The sequence below is a fragment of the Anolis sagrei genome, chromosome 3 (genome assembly GCF_037176765.1).
Source record: "Anolis sagrei isolate rAnoSag1 chromosome 3, rAnoSag1.mat, whole genome shotgun sequence".
Classification (NCBI taxonomy): Eukaryota; Metazoa; Chordata; class Lepidosauria; order Squamata; family Dactyloidae; genus Anolis; species Anolis sagrei.
This window is the reverse complement of record NC_090023.1, coordinates 246,432,664-246,459,860: the sequence shown is the minus strand read 5'-3', so window position 1 is coordinate 246,459,860 and position 27,197 is coordinate 246,432,664. Positions and strand designations below refer to the sequence as shown.

Sequence of the window (27,197 nt, the reverse complement as noted above, 5' to 3'; positions counted from 1 at the left end):
GGTGTAACCCATTGTGCCACCAGGAGCTCCTAGTTGTTGAATTAAATTGGGACACTTGTGAGCAACCTTTCATTTTGCTTCAGGCACAAGCACTGTTTACACAGAAGCACATTTTCAGCATCTCAACTGTCAGGGAGCTACAAAAGGATTATTGTAACGATATTAAGTTAATAGGTTAATAATGATAATGGAATTTGCTTTGATGTGTGGGTGTGAAGAGTGAATTCAACCAAGGAGACTTTTCTCTTGGAAGACCTGTTGTATGACATTTTTCATCCCAGTCTGGAAAGAACAGTCTAGGTTGGTAAACAGGTTTGCATGTGACTTCCTTCTGGATTAAGTGCTATTTTGGTAAAAGGAGTAATGCACATATAGTTCACATTGCTAGATTCCTATGTCTTAATTTTGTTGCTGGGTTGCGACTATGAATGTAAAGCTGAATAGGATAGGTTTTGCAGGACCGGTTGTATATCTGGAGGAATGAGATTGTAAGTACAAGGCAGTAACCATGGTCCCGTTTGAGAGGGGAACCTAGCTTTTGGTAATGACCATTCACCTGGCAGATGCCTCTATGGGAGACCCTCCTTGCCACTGGTGAGGAATGCTACAAGATCAAGACCCAAATTATCTAAAAATCATCAACGATTCCCTACCTAATTCAGATTATGCCTGGTAATCTGTTATCTGTTTTTGAAAGCACAGGACTGGGACAGAAGGAAGGGACTGAAGATGGGGCATTCTCCAATTCTCTTTCTTTTCTCTCTCACATTTCTAAACCATTTGAAGCACGATACTTAATTTCCACTTCTTTACGGTAATGCAAGATTCGGTCAATTGTCTGAGTGAGCTGTTGAAAAACTAAGAACATTTCACACTGCGTCATCGGCACATCAAATCTTTCATTTAACAGGTGCTGTCGGGAAGGCAGTATTTGTCCTTTCATCTTCGAGTTGATATTTAAAGCCTGGGGAGGAAAAAGAGATGCCTAATGAAGGACCATTATGGATACAGATTTACACACACCTTTAAACACAACTGGCATGGTGCCTATGGTTTGTAAAACAATATAACAATGCCTTGCAGCTACTATTTTGAAAGCATGGCACATATTTACCACAGTAGACTATAAAGATTCCTAAGAGCAAAGCTGGGGAGCCCCCTTTATATTTATTTATTTACTTACTTACAGTATTTATACCCTGCCCTTCTCACCCCGAAGGGGACTCAGAGTGGCTTACAGAACACACATACAGCAAACATTGAACGCTGATTATACAATTACCAAGGACAGATAACACAAACAGAGGTAAAGGCAGTTTTCCCCATCTTATTTCTGGCATCTTGGAGGCTGTGCTCGACTCCAGCCACCCGTGTGTGTGTTTGTGCGTGTGCACATTTGTGTGTGTGCTGTCACTTCATCTTCCATGCTAAGGAGTTTTCCTTCCATCAGTGTCCTTAAGGGCATCTTTATTACTTCCCCACTAAAAGTGGTACCTATTTTATCTACTTGCATTTCTGCTTTCAACCTGCTAGGTGGGCAGGTGAGTTGGGGGTAATGTCAGGTGCTCACCCCGACCTGGGCTCGAACTGCTGACCTTTCGATCGGCAGGATTGTTCTGTAGCACAGTGGTTTAGCCTGCTGTGCTAAGTCCGGCCTCTATATGATAAATGTACAGTTGGCCCTCCATATTCATGTATTCTGCATCCATGGAGTCAACTATCTGCTTGAAAATATTCATCTAAAAGGCAAATCGTGATTTATGTAAGGTACCCCATTTTGCTATACTTCTGTAAAAAGTAAAGGTAAAGGTTTCTCCTAATATTCTAACTCTGGGGGTGGGGGTGGGGGGTGGTCATCTCTATTTCTAAGTTGAACGGCCAGCATTGTCTGTAGACACCTCCAAGGTCATGTGGCCAGCATGACTCCATGGAGCGCCGTTACCTTCCCACAGAACCTATTGATCTACTTGCATTTGCAGGTTGGTAGAAGCTGGGGCTAACAGCAGGAGCTCACCCTGCTCCCTAGTTTCAAAGTGCCAACCTTTCAGTCAGCAAGTTCACCGGTTAGTGGTTTAACATGCTGCATCACCAGGAGGGCCTGGAACTAAACCCCAGTGGATACCAAGAACCCACTGTAATAATTACACAGAGACTTAAATTTGGGGGTCAATTTAGACCCAAACCCTATTAATCTCAACTAGTATGGAGTCATTGAATCAACTGCGTTTAGCTACATGTTAAAAGATTTGCACGAGTATATCCTACTTGGGACTAAACAATGAGATTCCAGTCATTTTAGAATTAGATTTGCTAATGTTCCTACAAGGTCATCCCATAGATGTTAATTCAAAAGAAAGATTTTCTGTGTCCATGGCAATTTCTCTTTAAATTGTGACTGGATATTTTGAAAAGTTTCAAAAAGTTACAGATAATGCACATGGTTTAAAAGCCCTTTGTCTCACCCTGGTCATTCCACAGATATATAAACCCCTTTTTCCCCAGTTCCAGCAGACCTCACCTCTGAGGATGCTTGCCATAGATGCAGGTGAAACGTCAGGAGAAATGCCTCTAGAACATGGCCATATAGCCCGAAAAAACCCACAAGAACTAAGATATGATTGTTCCAATATTTGTAAGTGCTGCAAACCACTCGTTTTTTTTTTAAAAAAACTGTATCCCATCATATTAAATGTGAATGCACACCTACATGTCCATTACATTGCATTTGACAGTTTCCATGTGCTTCCCTCCCTTGAAAAATTAAGATACAGGCATGAAATTACGTAACAGCACAGAGTTTGGGGACAGGAAACACAATGGGATGGCTAGACTTTAGGGCTAGCCCCGAGTCTACAGGTTTTGAGAGTTATCTCATGGCAGGTGACGAGGTTACAAATCCTCCACAGTGGGTTTTAGGAGTCTAGGTTCCAGACAAGAGGAAAAAACTGTGCAAATGTCCACCTCAGCTGCAGTTTCTAAAGCTTAACTTCCCATAGAGATTAACAATATACTTAATTAGCTTCTTCCTTCCTTTTCAGCCATAGTGCCAGGTCTCACCCTCTGCTGTTCCATGTCCACCTTCTGGAAAGAAACACCTGTGGCTTCACTGTTTCCATCCCATTCTAGACCTTTATTACATACACACAAACACACAGAGCATACCTTCAACATACTGTTGCCAGTATCCAAAAGATCTGGAGAAATATAATTCTTCATTTTCATCACATAGCTCTTCAGAATTTGATAGACAGTCTTCACACATAAAGTCTACAAGAAGGAATAGCAATTTAAACGCATGAAGATGCTGGAAGATGCCTTTACACAAAACAAATGTGAAATAAGCTTGCTGCTAATGGCGCGATTTACCTGATTAACCACCTCATTTGCTGCAGAGGGACAGGATTCATACTGAAATAGAGGATAAGATATTAACTCTACTGCAGTCACAAGTCCAGTTAATTCCATTAGGTTTGTAGAAAGTACTTGTTATAATACAATTAGTTTTCCTACCATGCAGGCCTTCAAGATCTTCTCTTCATTCTTAGGGTCTTCGACAATATTGTAGTCAAGAGAACACTTAGATTCGTTCTGTATGAAAGATACCCAATGAAGAGAATATCAGGATATTCTAAACTGGAATAGGATTAATGACCCGTCCTTCCCTCATCACTCCCTACAATCTCATTTGTTGATTTCTGCAAAGTTATCCAGATACTCCCAGGTTAATATGCTCATCCTTGTGCCAAGTTATGTAAGATTTAAAGCACCTTTAACATCTGGGACAGGCATGGGCAAACTTCAGCCCTCCAGGTGTTTTGGACTTCAACTCCCACAATTTCTAACAGCCAGTAGGTTGTTAGGAATTGTGGGAGTTGACGTCCAAAACACCTGGAGGGCCGAAGTTCGCCCATGCCTGATCTAGGGCATGTGAGAATATTTGTTTTCATGTACATAATCACTCATGCAATGCTCTCTGCATGATGCATGCCAGTGAGACTGTCTTCATTAACCAACCAACCAACCAACCCAAAAATCTTCTGACCCTCTACTGCTGATCCTGTGATAAGGATGATTTTGTTCTTCTAAGTCTCCTTCTACACTGCCACATAACATCTAGATTATCATCTTTGAACTGGATTATATTGCAGTGTAGACTCAGATAATCCAGTTCAAAGCAGATAATCTGGATTATATTGCAGTGTAGAAGGGGCCTTAGTGATTTTTTGAAGTAATATCTTAAAGTTTAACTTGAAGTTGAAACCAGAAGATCCAACAATTGTTTCCCAACCCCTGTATGGTATCCCCACCTTAATCTAATTCTATTTAAGTGGTTTGCTTAATAACTGTGCTTTGATGTCTCATCATCATCATCCCAAGATTAATCTTCTCATTGTTTTTCCTAATTGTCCTCTCTGGCCACTTTCATAAATATACTAAGCCAGAGTTTGAAAGGTGTGATAAGTACCCTCCCACCCTAACTTTTCATGAACCATATTTCATTGGGAGTATGGAGGAGGCAGGACTTGAGAAGGTCTTCATGGAAGGTCAGGTCAATGGGAACCCTTCAGCAGGACAAATTCTGACCCTCCTTGGACAGGATAATGTCTAAGGCAGTGATTTTCAACCTGTGGGTCCTCAGGTGTTTTGACCTATATATCCCAAAAATTCCAGCCAGTTTACAGCTGTTAAGATTTTTGGGAGTTGAAGGCCAAAACATCTGGGGATCCACAGGTTGAGAACCACTGGTCTAGGGGCGATGGTTTATTTTGGGGGGGGGGGGGCATAAACCATGATTTATCCCAGTCCCAGCTTGGAATTTAAGATAAACTACCAGAAAACTAGTTAGTTCCACCTATTTTTGATCAATTTCCATCTTATTCCTTTTATCAGCTCCTGTTTCAGGGTGCACAGCTGAGGAAATATAGCAGAGAAGGTTCTGAGTTCAGACATACTAACAAACCAGGGCTTGTAAGCAAATAGCACAACACGGCTTCTGTGTTTGGTTAAGACATGCCTTCAGATATTTCAGGCTAGAACTGAACAAACAACAACCTCATTTACCATTTTGTGTGAACCAAACTTTTACATCCTTGAAAATATTACCATCCATATTTCTAACTGGGCAAGATGTCTAAGTTTTATTTTTTGACTAGGGGCCCTTACAAACTTCCCTATATCCCAGAATATCAAGGCGGAAAATCCCACATTATCTGAGTGTGGATTCAGATATCCCAGTTCAAAGCAGATATTGTTGGATTTTCTGCCTTGATATTCTGGGATATAGGGCTGTGTGGAAGGGCCCTAAGATAGCAACATAAATGCCCATAGACTTATCTCAACTGGAATAAGCCTATGAAATCAACATATATGTAAAGCCAATTAATTCATTAATCTCCTCCAGTTGGAACTAGCAGTTCAGTCTGCACTACAACTTTATGTCCTTAGCTTTCATTTTTAATAGGCCATGAAATGGGGAGATTTTGTTAACACTGATGGGATCAGTGGGTGCATTTTAAAATTTTATTAAGGGCTTGCCAAGCCTTTTAAATTTGAACTGTGCTCTTTTTGTTGAAACTCTAATTGTCCTTTCACTTTTATAACAGGCTTTATCACTAATGCTATGCAAATAGGCATCCCAAGAATCATCACCTGATTTCTCTTAAGGTTGTGTCTAAAATGGTGTTATTCTCCAAGCATCAAGCTTCTAACATTTCTGACAACTTAAGTCCCTTTCCACGCAGCCCTATGTCCCAGAATATCAAGGAAGGAAATCCCACATTATCTGAGTGAGGAGACAGATAACCCAGTTCAAAGCAGATATGTGTGATTTTCTGCCTTGATATACTGGGATATATGGCTGTGTGGAAGGGCCTTCAGTGCCATCAGTGTGCATGCCCTACCACAACCTGTTGCATAAACACTTTAGATACACACTAGTTCAACGAGTTCTAAAACAAACATTATGGTGATGTCACTTGGGAAGCTTATCTGAACTTTACTTTATCTTTTTAAGTAGTGAACAGCTAGATGTGTGAACAGATTATTGAACAAAAACACATTGCTATATGGCAGTGGTTCTCAACCTGGGAGTCAGGACCCCGAGGGGGTCACGAGGGGGTGTCAGAGGGGTCGCCAAAGACCATCAGAAAGCAAAGTATTTTCTGTTGGTCATGGGGTTCTGTGCGGGAAGTCTGGCTCAATTCTATCGTTGGTGAGGTTCAGAATATTCTTTGATTTAGGTGAACTATACATCCCAGCAACTACAACTCCGAAATGTCAAGGTCTATTTTCCCCAAACTCTACTAGTGTTCACATTTGGGCATATTGAGTATTTGTGCCAAGTTTGGTCCAGATACATAATTGTTTGAGTCCACAGTGCTCTCTGCATGTAGGTGAACTACAACTCCAAAACTCAAGGTCAGTGCCCACCAAATCCAGTATTTTCTCTTGTTCATGGGAGTTATGTGTGCCAAATTGGTTCAATTCCATCATTGGTGGAGTCCAGAATGCTCTTTGATTGCAGGTGAACTATAAATCCCTGCAACTACAACTCCCAAATGACAAAATCAATCCCAAGTATGCAAATTTGGGCATATCAGGTATGTGTGCCAAATTTGGTCCAGTGGATGAAAATACATCCTGCATATCAGATATTCATATGACGATACATAACAGTTGCAAAATTACAGTTATGAAGTAGCAATGGAAATAATGTTATGGTTGGGAGTCACCACAACATGAGGAACTGTATTAAGGGGTTGCAGCATTAGGAGAGTTGAGAACCACTGCTATATGGGCTGAAGTATAATTTTGTTTGTGATATTGGATCTATGGAGAGCAACTCACATGGTCATCTCACCTTTTGCATTGTTATCACTAAGTTATTAAAACATTGTTCCACTTTCCACAACTCCAGTTCTGTTGTGTAGTTCAGCTAGCAATATATAGTTTCAAGAGCATTATGGACACAATAGCTCTAGAGAAATTACAAACAATCCTAGTTGCTGTTCCTGAAAAAAATCTCTAAAATGGGGTAGGGAGACATCCAAAAAACAGTTCTGGACTGAGCGTGCTCAGTGGGTACAGAAATGCAGACCGATATTAGTATACAAGGGGAAATAAGTGACATCCTATCCAGTAATTCTCCACTCTGGAGTATTTTCTGGCAGGTCCCACTTATACTAATGCAAATCCTTCTATATTACAGGAAGATGTGCAATTCTGGACAACCTGCCAGAAGTGAGAGGTAGTAGAGAAAATTACAGCAACAAAGAACATGCATTTTACTTTCCATTTCTATATAAACAACCCACATTTCCCCTAAGTTATAAAAATCTAATGAACACTCTGGGCTGTTCCACACAGCTCTATATTCCAGAATATCAAGACAGAAAATCCCACATTATCTAAGTGTGGACTCAGATAAACCAGTTTAAAGCAGATTTTGTGGGATTTTCTGCCTTGCTATTCTGGGATATAGGGCTTTGTGGAAGGGTCCTAAGACAGTGGCTTAAAAGTTCAATAGCAATACAAATTGACCTGCCCCAATGAAATACAAATAATTTGAGCCTGTGTTATATATTTGACAAATATGGGAAAGGTCTTTGCATATTTAACCTATGGAGCTGAATAATCCCCTAGTAGTATGTGATTCCTGCTAGCACACGTGGTATGCAACGATGCGGTTCTGCACACAGACTGGTAGCCCACATTATGAGCAGAAAGGAACACCTAACCACAAATAGGAACCCTCCCCGCTCTGCTTGAGTCACAAGACAGTGTTTGGAAGTAAGTCATGCTAACATAATTGCAAGCAAGTTATATCTATCATTAATGATTATTGTAGTCAGTTCAGTACTAACTTTACAATTCTGTATGTGTGCTGTAATGTTGTAATACTTGTTGAGCCTATAAATCTTAGACACACCCTCGGTAACAGTAGCTCTTCAGACGTGGGTTTTTCATGCCTGGAGTCTCACTTGAATAATAATAATAATAATAATAATAATAATAATAATAATAGCTTTATGTATACCCTACCACCATTTATTTATTTATTTACCACATTTATATCCCACCCTTCTCAACTCCTTTGGGGTTGAGAAGGGCAGGATATAAATGTGGTAAATAAATAAATAAATAAATGGTGGTGGGGTATAAATATGTAAATAAAAAAACATTAAAACCAAACTCATTAAAAACATAGCAATAAAACATCAAAAAATTGCTCCAGGCACCAACAAGCCACACCAAACAACTGCCAGGCCATCAAATGCTAATCAAGGTGGTCAGTTGAAACATTCACACTTAGCTCCAACAGACAAGAGTTCTTTGCCCCACCCTAGTCATTCCACAGATATATAAACCCATTTTCCTAGTTTTAACAGACCTCACTACCTCTGATGATGCTTGCCATAGATGCAGGAGAAACGTCAGGAGAGAATGTCTCTATAACATGGCCATATAGCCCGAAAAAACCTACAGCAACCCAGATCTTTCCTCTATTTCATCCATTATTTCCTCTGTTCCATTTTGAGTGTAAGGTTTTTGGGTACAGGGATCTGTATTTCTTTTTTGTCACGTGAATTTTGTGTACACTAGTAGCACTATAAAAAATAATAACGATAATGCCAAAGAAGCATGCCATACCTGGAACTGATGAAGAGCATTCTCTGCTGCCACCATCAAATTGGAGGAAATAGTCAGGCAATGGGTTAAATTGGTTACTCTTTCTGAGGAGTTGAGTCGTCTCGCATGAGCAGGGCTGTGGTAAGCCACAAATAAACTGGGTAATGTTGTGAAAAGGAAAGCCATCAGAATCCAGGAACCTGCAATGAAACCAATGGAACCTGCAATGAAACCATATAGGAAACGGGCACAAAGAAATCTGACACTGTATGCCTCTTTGTCAATTTCAGATACTCATATTTTCCTTCCTTCTATATAGTCAAATCTCCACTGGAGTTTTGCCGTGTTCTACTTTTTCTATGAACAAATTAAAGATGGCAACCTCCGCACATGAAACTCACCAGTAGGTCTAGCCTAGGCATGGGCAAACTTCGGCCCTTCAGGTGTTTTGGACTTCAATTCCCACAATTCCTAACCTGGAGGGCATAGGCTGCCTGGGAGTGTGGTGGAGTCTCCTTCTCTGGAGGTTTTTCTGCAAAGGCTGCCTATTGGGAATGCTTTGAGTGTGTCTTCCTGTATGGCAGGGGGTTTGACTGGATGGCCCTTGGGGGTCTCTTCTAGTTTTAGGATTCTATATCAGGAGCGCAGTGGGTTAAACTGCTGAGTTGCTGAACTTGCTGACTGAAAGGTTGCTGGTTCGAATCTGGGGAGCGGGGTGAGCTCCCACTGTTAGCCCCAGCTTCTGCCAACCTAGCAGTTTGAAAACATGCAAATGTGAGCGGGAAGGCATGCAGTCATGCCGGCCACATGACCTAGGAGGTGTCTACAGAAACGCTGGCTCTTTGGCTTAGAAATGAAGATGAGCACCAACCCCCAGAGTTGGACACGACTGGACTTAATGTCAGGGGAAAACCTTTACCTATATAAGGGACAATGCCTGGCGGGAGAGCAGTACATGTGAAAAAGATCTTGGAGTCCTCGTGGACAACAAGTTAAACATGAGCCAACAATGTGATGTGGCGGCAAAAAAAGCCAATGGGATTTTGGCCTGCATCAATAGGAGCATAGTGTCTAGATCCAGGGAAGTAATGCTACCCCTCTATTCTGCTTTGGTTAGACCACACCTGGAATATTGTGTCCAATTCTGGGCACCACCATTCAAGAGAGATATTGACAAGCTGGAATGTGTCCAGAGGAGGGCGACTAAAATGATCAAGGGTCTGGAGAACAAGCCCTATGAGGAGTGGCTTAAGGAGCTGGGCATGTTTAGCCTGAAGGAGAGAAGGCTGAGAGGAGATATGATAGCCATGTATAAATATGTGAGAGGAAGCCACAGGGAGGAGGGAGCAAGCTTGTTTTCTGCTTCCTTGGAGACTAGGACGCGGAACAATGGCTTCAAACTACAAGAAAGGAGATTCCATCTGAACATGAGGAAGAACTTCCTGACTGTGAGAGCCGTTCATCAGTGGAACTCTCTGCCCTGGAGTGTGGTGGAGGCTCCTTCTTGGGAAGCTTTTAAACAGGGATGGCCATCTGTCAGGGGTGATTTGAATGCAATATTCCTGCTTCTTGGCAGGGGGTTGGACTGGATGGCCTATGAGGTCTCTTCCAACTCTTTGATTCTATGATTCTATATCAGGAGTAGGCAATACAGGGGCTAATGGATGCATTTTTTCTCTCCAGTCCCACATCTCATCCTGACCAAGGCTAACCCTTTTGGGATCCTTCAGTTTCTGCCTCTGAAAGAGATGAGGAAGGGGATGAACGGACAGGGAGGGGCTTTGGGGAGAAAGAACCCCCTCCCTTCCCCCCAGCCGGCCCACCCTGCTCCGGTGCACCATATGGCCCCAAATTAGAAAGTTTGCCCGTGCCTGCACTAGACACTTTCTTACAAGACAGCCTTCTATCAATATAGAGATGAGGGTGAGAAAAGGACTTTAGATACTGCTTTGGAAATCTCAAATGTTGGGATACTCATTTGTTAAGGTACAAACATGCAGAAGTAAATAATTTACTGGATACAACAGGCATAGGCAAACTTGGGCTCTCCGGGTGTTTTGGACTGCAACTCCCACAATTCCTAACAGCCGGTGAAAAACTGCAAGTCGCTTCTGCTGTGAGAGAATTGACATCTACAAGGACATCAAAAAGCCCGGCTGTTTTGATGTTTTACCCTCCTTGCAGGTGGCTTCTCTCATGTCTCATGGCGAGCTGGAGCTGTCAGAGGGAGCTCATCCATGCTCTCCCCGGATTTGAACCTCTAACCTGTCAGTCTTCAGTTCTGCTGGCACTTGGGTTATTTAACTTGTTCAAGTATGTTTAGGTATATATATGTCTTTAGAAGGACTGCTGTGATCGAAGTTTAGAAAATGGGTGGAAAAAATGGCATTCTAGAAGCATTCTCTCCTGACGCTTCACATGCAACCTCTGAGGATGCCTGCCATAGATGCATCATCATCATCATCATCATCATCATCATCATCATATTTAATTACTTATTAATCGCTCTCCATCCGAGAATGCTCTAGGCGATTTACAGATAAATTGTAAAAGATAAAATTCATACATACAGAAATTAAAAATTAACAGAGATCGAATGCTCTAGTAAAAAGCCAGGTCTTAATTGCTAGAGTAAAAGGTCCTAAGTCACGCATGGCTCTCATATAGGGTGGCAAGGAATTCCATAAGGCAGGGGCAGAAATAGAAAAAGCCCTGCATCTGGTACTTTCCAAGTGCACTTCTCTAGGACCTGGTATATAGAGTAAGTCACGCATCTCCCCAGTCAGCAACCAGCCAGGCTTTGATGCTGCAAAGCCACTAAATGCTAATCAAGGTAGCCATTGCAACCTTCACACCTGCCTCAAGCAGACAATAGTTCTTTGTCCCACCCTGGACATCATTCCACAGATATATTGACCCCATTTTCCTAGTTTCCAACAGACCTCACAACCTCTGAGGATGCCTGCTGTAGATGCAGGCGAAACGTCAGGAGAGAATGCTTCTAGAATATAGCCATATAGCCCGAAAAATCTACAACAATCCAGTGATTCCGGCCATGGACGGGGCAAAAAGACAACACTACGAACGATGCAGCTTAAGCATCCCAAAGACAAGAAGAAGAGTGGAAAGTTGCCAAGCGCGGCAAAGTGTTGGGCGGCAAAATAACACTGGCGCCTGGCTCTCAGCAAAGCGGGACTTTTGGGGGGAAAGAAGGCCATTGGGGAGCCAGGGTGCTGAATAGAAGCTGCCTTGAGCCGGCTTCCAAGCGTCCACCTGTCTCGGGAGTCGAGCCAAGCCCATTGCAAATCACTTACCTGTCCTGGGGATGGTTTGGCGCAAGTTGGAGGCGCAGCGGAGGCTTGGCATCTTGGAGGCAGGAGGGCGAGTCTCTCTCTCTCTGTCGCTCTGTCTCTCCAGAGTCCCTTTCGAGGATGATTCTGTCCCTGGGCTGCCAGAGCCCCATTTATAGCCCGCAGTCCCAGGATTTCCCTTTCTCTCTCTCTCTCTTTTTAGCTCATGCCACAAACCCCGCTGCGACGTTGCGGTCTCCCTCCAAAGCCATGACTCACAAGGAGCTCCAAAGCGACACCTTCGCGGAGCGGAAATTTTGAAGGGTTTCTTATTTTTTAAATGCACCTTCGCCAAACAACACAAACAATCCCAAAGTAGGCGCTATCCTCGCCCAATGGGGAACACAATCCATTCACAGGGCACTACTCATTCATTTCCCTGGAATTCCTCTCTTAAGGCCCTTCCACACAGCCCTATATCCTAGAATATCAAGGCAGGAAATCCCACTTATCTGAGTGTGGACTCAGATAACCCAGGGCCCTTCCACACAGCCCTATAGCCCAGAATATCAAAACAGAAAATCCCACAGTATCTGCTTTGAACTGGGTGATCTGAGTCCACACTGCCATATATTCCAGTTCAAAGCAGATAATGTGGGATGCTATTGTGTGGAAAGGGCCCCAGTTCAAAGCAGATATTGTGGGATTTTCTGCCTTGATATTCTGGGTTATATGGCTGTGTGGAAGGGCCCCTGGGGAACCGTCCACTGTCCAATGCAACAACTTCTTCCAGCACTCTTGTCTTCCCAAGAGATTTGCAGGATTTTTTGGAGGCAACGCTGATGGAATCGTTCTAGGTGTTGCATGTGATGTCTGTAGATAGTCCATGTCTTGCAGGCATATAGCAGGGTTGGGAGAACAATAGCTTTATAAACAAGCATCTTGGTATCCCTACAGGTATTCCAGTCCTCAAACACTCTCTGCTTCATTCAGAAAAATGAAAATCCCACAATCTCTGCTTTGAACTGGGTTATGTGAGTCCACACTGCCATATATTCCAGTTCAAAGCAGATAATGTGGGATTTTCTGCCTTGATATTCTGGGATATAGGGCTGTGTGGAAGGGCCCCTGGAGAAGAGTCCACTGTCCAACACAACAACTTGTCCCATCCCCCCCCCCCAGGGTTTTGTTGATTCATTCAGGTCCCATCTACATCTAGCTGAATAAAATCCCACATTATATGCTTTGAACTGGAATATATGGCAGTGTAGACTCACATAACCTAGTTCAAAGCAGAGATTGCGGGATTTTCTGCCTTGATATTTAGGATTATATGGCAGTGTGGAAGGGCCCTTAGTTGTCACAAATGTTAGAAGCTTTGTGCTTGGAGAATGACACCCCTAGACAACCTTAGATTATGATGAGTGACAGGGGATCTCCTACACTTCAACGGGGTGGAATGTGGCTAAACTGGAACCTGCCTGACAATGCGCTCCTAAACAGCTCTAATGAAAAGAAAACTCAATTTTCCTCAATGTGACTATGCTCTTGTTACATCCTTGAATAGACTACTGCAACATGCTCTATGTGGGGTTGCATTTGAAGACTGTTCAGAAGCTTCAAGTGGTCCAACGGGCAGCAGTCAGATTCCTCACTGGAGTGGTGTACAGGGAACCAACAATTCCCTTGTTACATCATCTCCACTGGCTGCCCGTCTGCTACCGAGCACAATTCAAAGTGCTGGCTTTAGCCTATAAAGCCCTAAACAGTTCTGGCCCATCTTACCTATCTGAATGTATCTCCTTCTATGATCCACCTTGGAGGTCAAGATCTTCTGGGGAGGCCCTGCTCTCCGTGCCACCTCCTTTGTAAGCGCGGTTGGTGGGGACAAGAGACAGGGCCTCCTCAGTGGTGGCCCTTTGGTTGTGAAACTCTCAGATCAGCTCCCTCCCTCCCGACCTTTAGAAAAAATTAAAAACATGGCTTGGGACCAAGCCTTTGAACAATAATTTAGTGCAACAAGTGAATACGAAATTAAATGCAACTACAACCGGAATGGCTCCTGGACTATGATTTTGGATTGTGTGATTTTAATTAATGGTTTTAATGTTTAGATGTTTTTAACTTTTTGGTTTTAATATATAGTTTTTTTTATTTGTATGTCTGTTTATGCCCTGTGGCCATTATGGTACATTTTAAGAACAACTAAAACAGCCAATGCTCCCCGATTTTAATTGCTATTACTAGGAAAGGTGTTTTAATGTTGAGTCTGTTTTAATGTATTGTGTTTTTGTGATTAATTGTATCCTGTTCCTTATTTTGATGTTTAATTCTTTTATGCAATAAGCTCACTGTTGTCATTATTCGTGTTTGTGATATTGCTTTAATGTTTTTGCATTTGCTTGGGCATTGAATGTTTGCCTTTCGGTGTGTAAACTGCGCTGAGTTCCCTCGGGGAGATACAACAGTCTATAAATAATAATAATAATAATAATAATAATAATAATAATAATAATAATAAGTTAAAATCCATAAGGGTGATTAAAAACATAGGCTCAAACACACACTTATAGTCAACCTGCCTAAGAGAGCCTTATGATTCCAAGGATAACTTTAAAGAAGAAAGCCACTGAATTCTGCTCGCCTGTCGAACAAATAAACCAACTCCCTCATTTCCATGCTTTTTGCCTTTTGAGCAAATGAAATACGCCCAATGTGACATTCATACTTTTTCCTTTGGACAGCATGGCTGTAGGGCTTATAAGTGCCAGCCGAAGAAGAGGGGACAATAAAAAGGAGTGACACATAGTAAAAGTAGAAAAATTAGCATGGTCAGCCAGTTGTACTAACCCAGCTTTTCTCAACCTGGGGGTCAGGACCCCTGGGGGGGGGGTGTCATGAGGTGGTATCAGAGGGGTCGCCAAAGTCCATCAGAAAACACAGTATTTTCTGTTGGTCATGGGGGTTCTGTGTGGGAAGTTTGGTCTAATTCTATCATTGGTGAAGTACAGCATGGTCTTTGAATGTAGGTGAACTATAAATCCCAGCAACTATAACTCCCAAATGTCAAGTCTGTTTTCCCCCAAATCCACTAGTGTTCACATTTCGGCATACTGAGTATCCATGTCAAGCTTGATCCAGATCTGTCATTGTTTGAGTTCACAGTGCTCTCTGGATGTAGGTGAACTACAACTCCAAGACTCAAGGTCAATGCCCACCAAACCCTTCCAGTATTTTCTGTTGGTCATGGGAGTTCTGTGTGCCAAATTTGGTTCATTGGTAGACTTCCGAATGCTCTTTGATTGTAGGTTAACTATAAATCCCAGCAAACTATAACTCCCAAATGACAAAATCATTTTCCCTCCAATCCCACCAGTATTCAAATTTGGGCGTATGGGGTATTTGTGCCAAATTTGGTCCAGTGAATGAAAATACATCCTGCATATCAGATACTTACATTACGATTCATAACAGTAGCAAAATTATAGTTATGAAGTAGCAACGAAAATAATTTTATGGTTGAGGGTCACCATGGCATCAGGAAAGTTGAGAACCACTGCCTTACTGAATAGTGCTGGTTATTTATTGCATTAAAATATGTCCTGCCTTTCTCAAATTTGCTCAGAAGTAGGTGAGAAATGATCAAAGCAGCCAAAGGCAGATCACACTGGGGATTTTTTTTTTGTCGTGTCAGGAGTGACTTGAGAAACTTCAAGTCGCTTCTGGTGTGAGAGAATTGGCTGTCTGCAAGGACATTGCCCAGGGGATGCCTGGATGATTTGATGTTTTGTCATCCTTGTGGAAGTCTTCTCTCATGACCCTGCATGAGGAGCTGGAGCTGATAGAGGGAGCTCATCCGCCTCTCCCCGGTTTCGAACCTGCGACCTGTCAGTCTTCAGTCCTGCCGGCACAGGGGTTTAACCCACTGTGCCACCAGGGGCTCCATTTACACTGGGGATGATTTATGGAGACCAAGATGACTAACTCTGTGAGGGGACATATGCCTTTCCTTAATGGAAAGAATAGGTGATGTTTTAAAGAAGGCATTCCTGTCGCTGGTCTCAAAATGAGCCTTGAGGCTCTTTTTCTTGCCAGTACTCTTCTTTCATCGAACTTTTACAGTAATTTTGAAAATTAATTTGTTTGTCAGGAATTGCACAATTTCAATATTTTACCATTTCACTGTGGCTATATTCCCCCTCCCCTTTTAAGACCTAGATTTCAGACTTCCACAATTGCGAAGAAGAAGAATGCAGAGTGGGCAGGACTACATTTGGCTGTGTGATAGTTCAGAATGCGGAAGATTAGAGTATAAATTGTCAAAATATATCATGTGTGATGGGGATGAAAATACTATCCATTTTTCTTTAAAATGAAATGGAACCAAATGCTACAGCAAGAAGACAATTCTCCCCACTCCTCCCCTCCCCTCCCATGGGATGAGGAAAACTTTTCATGGTGTTTTCTTGGTAAGGTTTTTTCATTTGCTGAGAGAGAGGAACTTACCCGGGATTGTGGCGCAGCTGGCTGAGTGTCAGCTGCATTAAGATCACTCTGACCAAAAAGTCATGAGTTCGAAGCCAGCCCGGGTTGGAGTGGGTTTCCAACCAATTGTGTGTAGCCTATTGTCGACCTTTGCAACCTGAAAGACAGTTGCATCTGTCAAGTAGGAAAATTAGGTACCACCTTAAAGTGTGGGGAGGCTAAATTAACTGATTTATGAGGCCATAAAGAAGACTCCAGCAAAGCATTCCAGCGGGGAAGCATGCGGGGAATGCGGAAGTACTTCATCAGCGTCGCAGATGGACGAGGAAAGCGACAGCTTCCCTGGCAGCTAGAAAAAGTTAAATAGCCTCTGTGTATGTCTGTAAATGTTTGTATGTCAAAAATTGGCATTGAATGTTTGCCATATATGTGTACATTGTAATCCGCCCTGAGTCTCCTGCGGGGTGAGAAGGGCGGAATATAAAAGCTGTAAATAAATAAATAAATAAATACCCGCAGCAAGATTCCATGGCTGAGTGTGGATTCAAATCTGGTCTAAGAAAGTCCTAGTTCAGTGGTTCTCAACCTCTGGGTCCCCAGGTGTTTTGGTCCACAACTCCCAGAAATCCCAGCCAGTTTACCATTTGTTAGGATTTCTGGGAGTTAAAAGCCAAAACAACTGGGGATCCACAGGTTGAGAACCACTGTCCCCAAGTTCAAAACAAACCATTACACAATACCATCTCTCCAGGGATAAAGCTATGACTTTCGAAGGCTATAAGAGTGATGTAATGTGCATCATGATTTTAAAAAGGGAAATTCCCTGCAATTTGCTTCCGTGATTGTTTTTGCACCAACTAGCCAGGAAATCCACTAATCCTTTGAACTGGGTACTGTTAAAAATGGCCCAATACCGAAGTACTTCCATATTTTAGAATAACCAGACACATTGAACATTGACATCAGGCACTTCCACACAGCCATATAACTCAGAATATCAAGGCAGATAATCCACAGTATCTGCTTTGAACTGGATTATCTGAGTCCACGCTGCCATATAATCCAGTTCAATGTGGATTTTATACAGCTGTGTGGAAGGGGCCCTTGATATTACCTCATCACGGCTTGTTCTGAAGTTATGCTGTATTGCCTTAAATGACTTATATGGATATGAGATTACTGTAGAGGGAATGAACCCTTGTTCAGTCAGTTGTTATGTATCTTTTCTAGTTTATTTGTGACCCACCTTGGATCAAGTCACTGAGTTGTCTTTATTATCTGCTTTAAAACACGCTATTTGCTTGGACCGTGGTTCATTGTTTTTGCCTGTGTCTGTATCTATGTCTTGCTGGTTTGAGATTAAGAGTCTACTCGTTTTTTTCTGACATTCCCAAATACTCATTCCAACCATGCTTCAGCCATAATGGCCAGTTTCCATTTCCCAGGCCTGAGTTCCCCTTGTGTTTTTCGAACTCAATTACATCATTGTTATGTTTGCTGGGTGAAATCTCATACTCACAGAGAATAAACTTTGCCACTCCAGCAAAGTATCATGTTGACTCACAGCTATCAGTTCCATATATAAAAGAACAAAGTTTGAATTATTAGGCCACACTAATGCTGTTTGGCCTTTCTCTGAATTGTCAGCTTGCAGTTTAAGGGAAGTAGTGGTCAGGAAGTAAACAGAAGGTACTGGGAACTTGCTATAAATGCATACTGAATTCTATTGGAAGTACTGGGAATCACACAGTCCTCCATGTATAGTTGGACTATAAGTCCCATGTCGGAACCCAGACGCCTTAAAGAGCCAGACTCAGGAGAATGTCCAAAATAATAGTTTATTAAAGCAAAGTAAACAGGACTCAGAGACACTTACTTCAGTGCCTCTGGTCAAAACTCAAAAGTTGTAGCAATTTCCAGCTTGAAAAACAAATTTAGTCAATAATCCAGATTATCCTGGCAAAGAATCCGGATTAAACAAAAGTTCTTCCAAAACACCCCAAAATCACACAGTAAATGGAAAACAATTCAACAAATTCAACGTGAAGAAGAGCCGTCGTCCAAATGAAGGCCAAAGTCGAAGAAGTCCAAGTCTGAAGTTGCAAGGTTCCAAAGTCCACAAGGCAGCGTCGTTGTCAAAAGCAGGCCAAAGTCAAGGAGAGGGGAAATCCGCACTTACGAGAATCCAAGCCGGTCGGTAACATGAAGCAAAACAGCAACCTGCAGATCCCGGACCCAAGCCCAACAGGAAAGTAGCAGCGACAAGACCCAAGGCACGAAACCAACACTTTGCCTACTACAAAGTTTTATCAATTCAGTGCCTATTTTTATCTTACAACTCATCATCCGATGATGAGCTGCCCTCCACCCCGTCCTCATCACTCTCAGCTGGTTTAGCTTCCACAGCTGAGTGCCAACGCCCATCCCTTCCACTCTTCCACTTCTTGTCAAGACTTAGGTCTCCCCAGGATTCTACAGTATCACCTGATTGCCAATTTCCACCACCAGAAAACCCCACAAATGTGTCACTGAACGTTGGTTGAGTACACACATTCTGAACCTCTTGTACCTTGGTCCAATGTAGTGCTTCCTCCTCATCCCCATCACTCCCAAACCCATCATTACCAGAAAAACCCACGAAATCCTCTTCTTCCATGGGAGCAGTAAGTATCTCCTGGATCTTCTTTCTTTGACATTCCTCGTCTGACTCCTGCTCTCAAGTAATTCTCTTAATTCCCCTATTCACATCTACTGTATCTCCTTCCTCCTCCTCGCTCATTTCACTCTCGGAAAACCCCTCGAAGGACTCTTCATCAGTGGGTGACATAAGTATCTCCCGGATCCTTTTCTTCTGCTGTTCTTCATCTAACTCCTGAATACCTTGTTTCCCTCCTCTGACACTCCTACTACCAGTTGCAGTGTTGCCAACAGACTCTACTACAACATCCCAGCAGTTCTAGCCAATATGACAAAGGTTGAGTGTTGCACTACAACATTGAAAGGTCTGCATGTCTCCCACTTTGCTCCTGGAGAAGCCGTCTTGCTGAGGGCCCTTCCACAAAGCCCTAAATCCCAGAACATCAAGGCAGAAAAGCAACTCCTTTGGAATGTTGTGTGGTTTCTGGGCTGTAACTGGACTGTATAAAACCTGATCATTCCAGTCCAAAGTATCATTCTACCACCAGTTTCAGCTTTCACATCAATTGTTATATGCCTTCAGTTGATACCACTGAGGCTTATTATTGACTATTATTGATTCTCCTGGCACTAATTGGAAGAAATTCTCCTTAGCTTCAACAGTCTCCTTTGTTTCATCTATAGTGGCAGATTAAAATACTTACATACTCCTCTACATAAGTTTGCAAAAGAACCCCAAAATTATTTTCTTCCTGCATCTGTAGAATTTCCCAAGTTTTGGACTTCAGCTCCCACAATTCCCTAACAGCTGGTAAACTGGCTCTGACTTCTGGGAGTTGAAGTAAGAAACAACTGGAGAAGCAGTTTCAGAAACACTGACAACGGACCCTTCCACACAGCCATATAACCTAGAATATCAAGGCAGATAATCTACAATTATGTATCATCATGTTTTGATGATGAGACGATAGTGAATAGCTATTGTAGTAATTGTTAATTGTTTATCGTTTATTAATTGTGCAACTGTATTAAGTTGATAACTGCTTTTATACTGTAACATTGAATTCTGCTGTCTCTTGTTGTTGTGAACCGCTGTGAGTCGCCTTCGGGCTGAGAACAGCGGTATATAAGCAAGGTAAATAAATAAATAAATAAATAAATAAATACAATCTGCTTTGAACTGGATCATCTGAGTACACACCGCCATATAATCCAATGTGGATTTTATATAGCTGTGTGGAAGGGGCCTTAAATCTCTCCTTGTTAGGTCAGTATGGACCATTTGTTTGTTTATTTGTTTGTTTGTTTATTTATTTATCTATTTACCATACTTATATACCGTCCCTCTCTACCCGGAGGCGACTTGAGGCAGTTTACAGTCGGCAGAGGCATATACATGTATATCTAGCAGTGTTGTAAAACTGTGTCTCCCTGTACTCTCATCAACAGAGGAGGCTTTCTCTCTGTCCCACCATCATCTCAGGTCTGTGTGTTGAAGACAAAAGAGAATGCCTTTCTGGTGGCTGCTCCCAAGTTACAGACGTCCCACGGACTCCCTGTCAAACAAAAGGATGAACTGGTGGAACCAGCTTTTCTGCCTATGCATCACAGAGTATTTCCACAATAGACAATTACAGTATGGGCATAAATTTAATTGCTGTGAATCTATTAGAAGAAATCCTCAGCTGAGCTGTCATCAGATGATTGTTTGGTCTTCTTCCCTTTTTTCAAGGAGAGGAACTAGCCCAGGCATGGGCAAACTTTCTACTTTCTAATTTGGGGGCTGCATGGTGGGCCGGAGTGGGGTGGGCAGGCTAGGAGGGAGGTGGTTCTCCCCAAGCCCCCTCCCTGCCCTTGCCTCCCCTTTTCTCTTTTGAAGGCAGAAGGAGAAGGAAAGACTGGAAACATTTGGATCACAAAAGAGTTAGCCTTCATCAGGATGAGGAGGTGGACGGGAGAGAAAAAGTGTGTCCATTAGACCCTGTATCCTGATATATAATCCTAGAATCCTAGAGCTGGAGGAGACCCCCAAGAGTCATCCAGTCCAACCCCCTGCCATGCAGGAAGCAACAATCAAAGCACTCCCAAAAAACAGCCCCTGCAGAAAAGCCTTCAGAGGAGACTCCACTACACTCCAAGGCAGCCTATGCCATTCTCTAACAGCTCTTACTCTCAGGAAGTTGTTCCTAATCTTTTCAATCAAATCTCTTTTCTTGCCATTTGAAACCATTGCTCCCTTGTGCCTTGGTCTCTAGAGGAGCAGATATTCCAATTCCCCTCACCCTCCTCAATGAGATGCCCTTTTAAATCCTGAAACATGGTTCTCATGTTCCCTCTTTACCTTCTCTTCTCCCAGCTAAACATCCTCCAGGAGGAAAGGAGGAAGGAAAAAGAGAAGGAAGGAAGAAAGGGTGGAAGGGAATGGAGGGAGGAAAGAGATAAGGAAGGAAAAACAAAAGGGAAGGGAGAGAGGAAGGAAGGAAGGAAGGAAGGAAGGAAGGAAGGAAGGAAGGAAGGGAGGAAGGAAAGAGAAAGAGAGGGAGGGAGGATAGAGAGATGGAAGGAAGGGAGGAAGGGAAGGAGGAAGGAAAGAGAGAAGAAAGAAGGATAGGATGAAAGGGTGAAAGGGATGGGAGAAGGAAGGGAGAAAGAAAGAGGTAAGGAAGGGAAGGAGGGAGGGAAGGAGGAAGGAAAATAGAGGAGGAAAGAAGGATAGGATGGTGAGCGAGAAGAGGTCCCGAGAAAAAAGTCCAAGGGGCCACATCTGGCCCCCGGGCTTGCCCATACCTGAAATAGCCCCTTCCTTTGCAGTGCTCTCTTATCTTTGAGCAAGATATGTGGGTTTCACCCAGTGAATCCTAGCTGGGTTTTCTGGAAGCATATGTAGTCTCAGGTCAAACAACTGTCTATCACTGTAATAAGCACATATACAAGAACTGACTTTTGTGGATTTGATTATTCATGGATGTGATTAAAATATTCTCTCTCGGAATCTCTAGGTCAGGCTGCACAACTTGGCAGCAGTAAGGGCCCAAAAGTACATATACTAAACACCTTTGGGCCATAGATTGGTATTCAATCTATCTCTGGGTTTGCAGGAAGGTACCTTTCCCTCAGAGCAAACAGCAAAGTGAATAAGCCTTGATTTTCCTGCCTCCCCTCAGCGTGGTTGTGAGTTGCAGCCCTTTTTTTTTTAGGGAGAGAAGAATTGCCTCAGCTCTTATCTCTGATGCTCTTCTTTCTCTTTGCCTCTCGGTTGCTGCTGTCATCTCTTTTTCCTCCGGAGGGGAAAACCATGAATTCTGCGCTGTGAGCCAACATTCTAAATAAGATTGACAAGAGGATATCAGATAAGATAAGACTTACATCTTGACGGATAAGATAAGACTCACCTCGACAAGAGGATGTCAGATAAGATAAGACTTACAGAGACACAACAAAGGGAACACGATTTGGTAGTCTCTTAAGGAAGCACTTGTTGCATAGCCAAGTTTGACCTGGAAACTTTGGGAGAGTCTCTCAAATATCATAAATGGGATCCTCTTAATTCCAAGGCAACAGAGGTTTATCACTCACTGGATTATTCATATGTACATAGAGCCTGGATCAGGGCTGTGGCCAGAAAATGTTTTGGGGGAGGGTTGAAAATTTCGGGGGGGGGGGGGGGGGAGGGGGTTGAAAATTTCACGGGGGGGGGGGTTGAAATCTGCCTCCTAGTTCACGCTGAAGCAAAGAGCACAGCAGGGGGCAGAGCAGCCTTCAATAGCCCGCACTCCACCCGTCAACAACCTCCACCAAGTCTGGCCTCCTTAATGAGAACATTCAACATCTCCCCCCCCCCCCCCCCAATTTGGTTGCTTTGCTACATCGGCTATTGCTGCAAGTAATGACAGAATGAATAAATTGTCAATATTTGCTAGAGATAGTGCTTGCAGTTCTGGAGGGACTCTTAATTGTTTGCGTCTCATAGACTTAGCATGGGGATTTGATTAACCAGTTAAAATTCATGAGTAAACCAGGTTTTTTTTTAACGTGAAAAATTTCAGGGGGGGGGGGGTTGGAACACCTTCCCCCCCTGCCCCCCCCCCCCCCCCCCCCAGCTACAGGCCTGGCCTGGAGTGACCTGAGTGGAAACATTCAGACCAACTCTGTATCTGGTAGTCCCTCCAAAGCATGGCACATGTAGCGTAACATCCAATACATATTTTGAGGAAGTTGGGGGCAGCCACTCAACTCTATAGGAAGTCAAAATGGGTCCCTCCCTGCTATTTTTGCAGCAGTAGGCAAAATCTCTTTTGGAGAAGGAAGTTTTTAAGTTCAGCTCAGGCAGTGCTGTGGTTTTATCTATTTTTTAACATTGCTAATATTTGAGTCTAATTTTATGTTTGCATATTTTTGGGTTTTAAATTGTATTGGTTTTGTCATGAGCTGCGTTGAGTCTCTTTTTAGAGAGAAAAACCCAGCTGTAGTAGTAGTAGTAGTAGTAGTAGTAGTAACTTTATTTTTGTACCCCACCTCCATCTCCCCGAAGGGACTTGGGGCGGCTTACATGGGGACAAGCACAATCAACATAGTTAAAATAACAGATTAAAATTAATAAAAACAGCAAAAAGCAAAATAAATCAACTATGGTATACCACAATATAAAAACAACCATCAAACAGACAACCAGTTACCTGAGATAACAATGCAGTACTGAGAATGGGTGAGGGGCCAATACAAGCAGTTGTGAAGAAGTGTTGAAAGATAAAGTACAAGTACCAGATAACAAAAGTGGGGGCAATGGGTAATATAAAGTGGAACACTATATGTCTAAACAGGAGGCAGTAGTAAAGTGCAGAGACTGAAAACTGGATCATAACTGGGAGCCAAAATTTTTCAGGGGAAACTGTCTAATCAAATGCACAGTGGAACTTCCACATCTTTAGATCTTTACAAAAGATAAATAATAATAAAAGAATTTAAATGTGTTTTTGGAGGCTTTCATGGCCAGACTCAATGGGTTGCTATGAGTTTTCCGGGCTGTATGGCCATGTTCCAGAAGCATTCTCTCCTCTCTTTTGCTCACATCTATGGCAGGCATCCTCAGAGGCTGAAGGGTCTGTAGGACACTAGGCAGTTAAGGTTTATATATCTGTGGAATGTCCAGGGTGGGAGAAAGAACTCTTGTCTGCTTGAGGTAAGGTGTGAATGTTGCAATTTGCCATTTTGATTAGCATTTAATGGCCTGCGGTTTCAAGGCCTGGCTGGTTGCTGCCTGGGGGAATTCTTTGTTGAGTGGTGTAAGCTGGCTCTGATTGATTCTTGTCTGGAATTCCCCTGCTGTTTGAGTCTTGCTCTTTATTTACTGTTCTGATTTTAGAGGTGTTTTTTTTAAAAAAAACCTGGTTGCCAGATTTTGTTCATTTTTATGTTTTTGTCCCTTCTGTTGTAATTGGCGACATGCTTGAGGATTTCAATGCTTCTTTCTGTAGTCTGACATGGTAGTTGTTAGAGTGGTCCAGCATTTCTGTGTTCTCAAATAATATGTTGTGTCCAGATTGGTTCATCAATTGCTTCTCTATGGCTGACTTCTCTGGCTGAGTTGTTTGCAGTGCCTTTCATGTTGCTTGATTTGTGTTTAGGCAGTGCTGCATTTGGTGGTTTCTTTGTAGACTTTTATTTGAGAACACAGATATATAAACCTTAATTGCCTACTTTCCAACAAACTCCTCAACCTCTGAGAATGCCTGCCATAGATGGGGGCAAAATGTCAGGAGAAAATGCTTCTGAAACATGGCCATATAGCCTGGAAAACTTACAGCAACCCAAAGGAATTTAAACTCAGGGATCCGTATAGTTCAGTGGTTCCCAAGCTTTGATCCTCCATTTGTTTAGGACTTCAAGTCCCAGAAATCCCAGTCAGCTTACCAGGTGTTAGGAATTGTGGCAACTGAAGTCAAAAACACCCAGAGAACCAAAGGTTGAGAGCCACTGGTATAGTTAATCACAAATAAAGCAATTATAGCAAACTCATTGAATCAATAATACCAGCTTAATTTTTGATTCCCCAGTCAAGCATTTCCACTGTTATTTTAGTTGGGATGCCCAATAGATTTTTTGCGTACAATATTCAAATTACTGTATTTTCTGGAATATAAGACTACTTTTTGACCCAGGAAAATCTTCTCAAAAGTCGGGGGTCGTCTTACATGCTGGGTGTCTTCTTATAGGGCAGGTGACTCTGTGGTCACAGCATATGGTGGGGGGAACTAAAAAATGGCCGTGGCCACATCCTCGCCCTATGCGGCTACTGTATAAAAGCAGCAAGGGTGGTGCTGTACAAGTACGATAGAAGAAAATCCACACTCCAGGATTCATGGAAAGAGGTGACTTAATGCAGTCCCAATGACGAGGTGAGGCAGGGCCTCACCGGGAAAGTGTAAGTGAAGGGATCTGGGACGCCCTAGGTATGAAAAAAAGGAAGACAAACACACCTCTTTCACCTGTCTGGCCCACCCTTGTATCCTATTACGATACCTCCTTCTCTGCTTCTCAGATCTCACTCCTGAAGACTGCAGTGAAGCAGTGCAGGTGCACATGTATAAGATCTGAGAGGCAGAGATGGAGATACGGTAATAGGAAAATTGCCATATTGAAATCAAATCGAATGTTTTTTTTAAAAAATTATTTGGTGTGCATTGGAAGAGGGGTAGTCTTATTCGGTGAGTACATCCCAAACTCTATATTTTAACTAGAAAAATTGAGGGTCATCTTATACGCCCAGTCATCTTATATGCCAGAAAATATGGTAGTCCCCATCTGTACACTTTCTAGAAATTTTCCTCTTTGTCTTGGAAAGCATGGCAGACTTATAAATCCATTCTGTTGTGGAAAAACTAAATGACACATAAGAAAATATGACTCTAGTATTTAAAGTTCTTGTGAAAAGCAAAGAGAATTGCTAGATACCTTTATTGAACATTTTGGGTGAGTGAGACCAAAGCAATGGGGTTTTTTTGGGGCTGAGAGTATGTGACTCACCCAGTAGGTTTCTGCAGCTGAGCAAGGCTTACCAAACCATGATTGTCAAAATGTCATCCAGCACTGAAACCACTATCCTGCTACTTAGGAAAACACAGAAGTGTATTTATTTGTATATTTTCTTTTCAGTAACTAAATTGCCCTGCTAGGCATATCTTTCTTTCCTTTTTGCTCCTCTTTTGTCTTCCTTCCTATCTGTTTCACATTTTAGTATGACCCGATTTCATACAGAAATGTGATACAGGAGCATACAAAGCTCCCCTGTGGCTATTCCCGATACAAGGGAATTCATGTTAATTTCATAACTGAAGTTTCAGATTTTGGCAGTTTTAATTTTTCTGAATGGCTATAAGGAATGTGAATATGAAAGTTGTGCTGCTAGATTTTTATTGTAGTGTGATGTCACACTTTCAGTTCTTGTGTTTGGGGAAAAGCAAGAACACGCTGAGACTGAAACTGCTTCTAAATATCATACCAAGCACACAGTCTCTCTACATCTTCAATGTTTCGTTGCCAATTGTTTCATTGATATCTGCTCAGATAAAATGCCATGCTCTTTTTTTACAGAAGTTTTGCAGATGTAGCTTTTCCATTCAAAAAGTCACATTATGAAACTTAAACCCAGTTTCAAAAATTCAACAGATATTGTTGGACTGCTGTACTTAGCACCACTCAGCATAGTCACTGGTAAGGAATGATGAGAACTGAAGTATCACAACACTTGTAGGATCACATAGCCTGAGTGTTTGAAAGTCTTCCCCATTTAGGTGGATTGCTCCTGGTGTTCTCCTTTTGGGAAAAGATGGTTCCATATAAAATGGCATAATGTAATCTAATGGGGGAACAAAACTGCACTTTATGGGAGAAAATGCAATTTGGTCATAAATAGATACAAATCCTCATAAAATATTAAAAATAATCTATGTTATTGGGTTGTTGAAGGTTTTTTCGGGCTATATGGCCATGTTCTAGTGGCATTCTCTCCTGACGTTTTGCCTGCATCTATGGCAAGCATCCTCAGACGTAGAGTCTATGTTATTGGTAATGGCCTATTATAATTTACAGTTTACAAGCTGAATATTGGCTTTTCATTTACACACTATATATACTCATGTATAAGTCTAGACATTTTAG

At 42.4% G+C, this 27,197-nt stretch overlaps 1 protein-coding gene across 1 annotated transcript; it reads right to left on the bottom strand.

Annotated features, from left to right (window-relative positions):
- Positions 1-49: 49 nt before the first annotated feature.
- On the bottom strand, positions 50-12,216 carry IL12A (interleukin 12A). Its single transcript, XM_060766745.2, has 6 exons — positions 11,943-12,216; positions 8,650-8,828; positions 3,511-3,588; positions 3,367-3,408; positions 3,163-3,267; positions 50-964 (listed from the first exon to the last, which is right to left on the bottom strand). Exons 1-6 carry the CDS (start codon positions 11,992-11,994, stop codon positions 764-766), a joined length of 657 nt encoding a protein of 218 aa, XP_060622728.2. The 5' UTR covers positions 11,995-12,216; the 3' UTR covers positions 50-763.
- Positions 12,217-27,197: the final 14,981 nt, after the last annotated feature.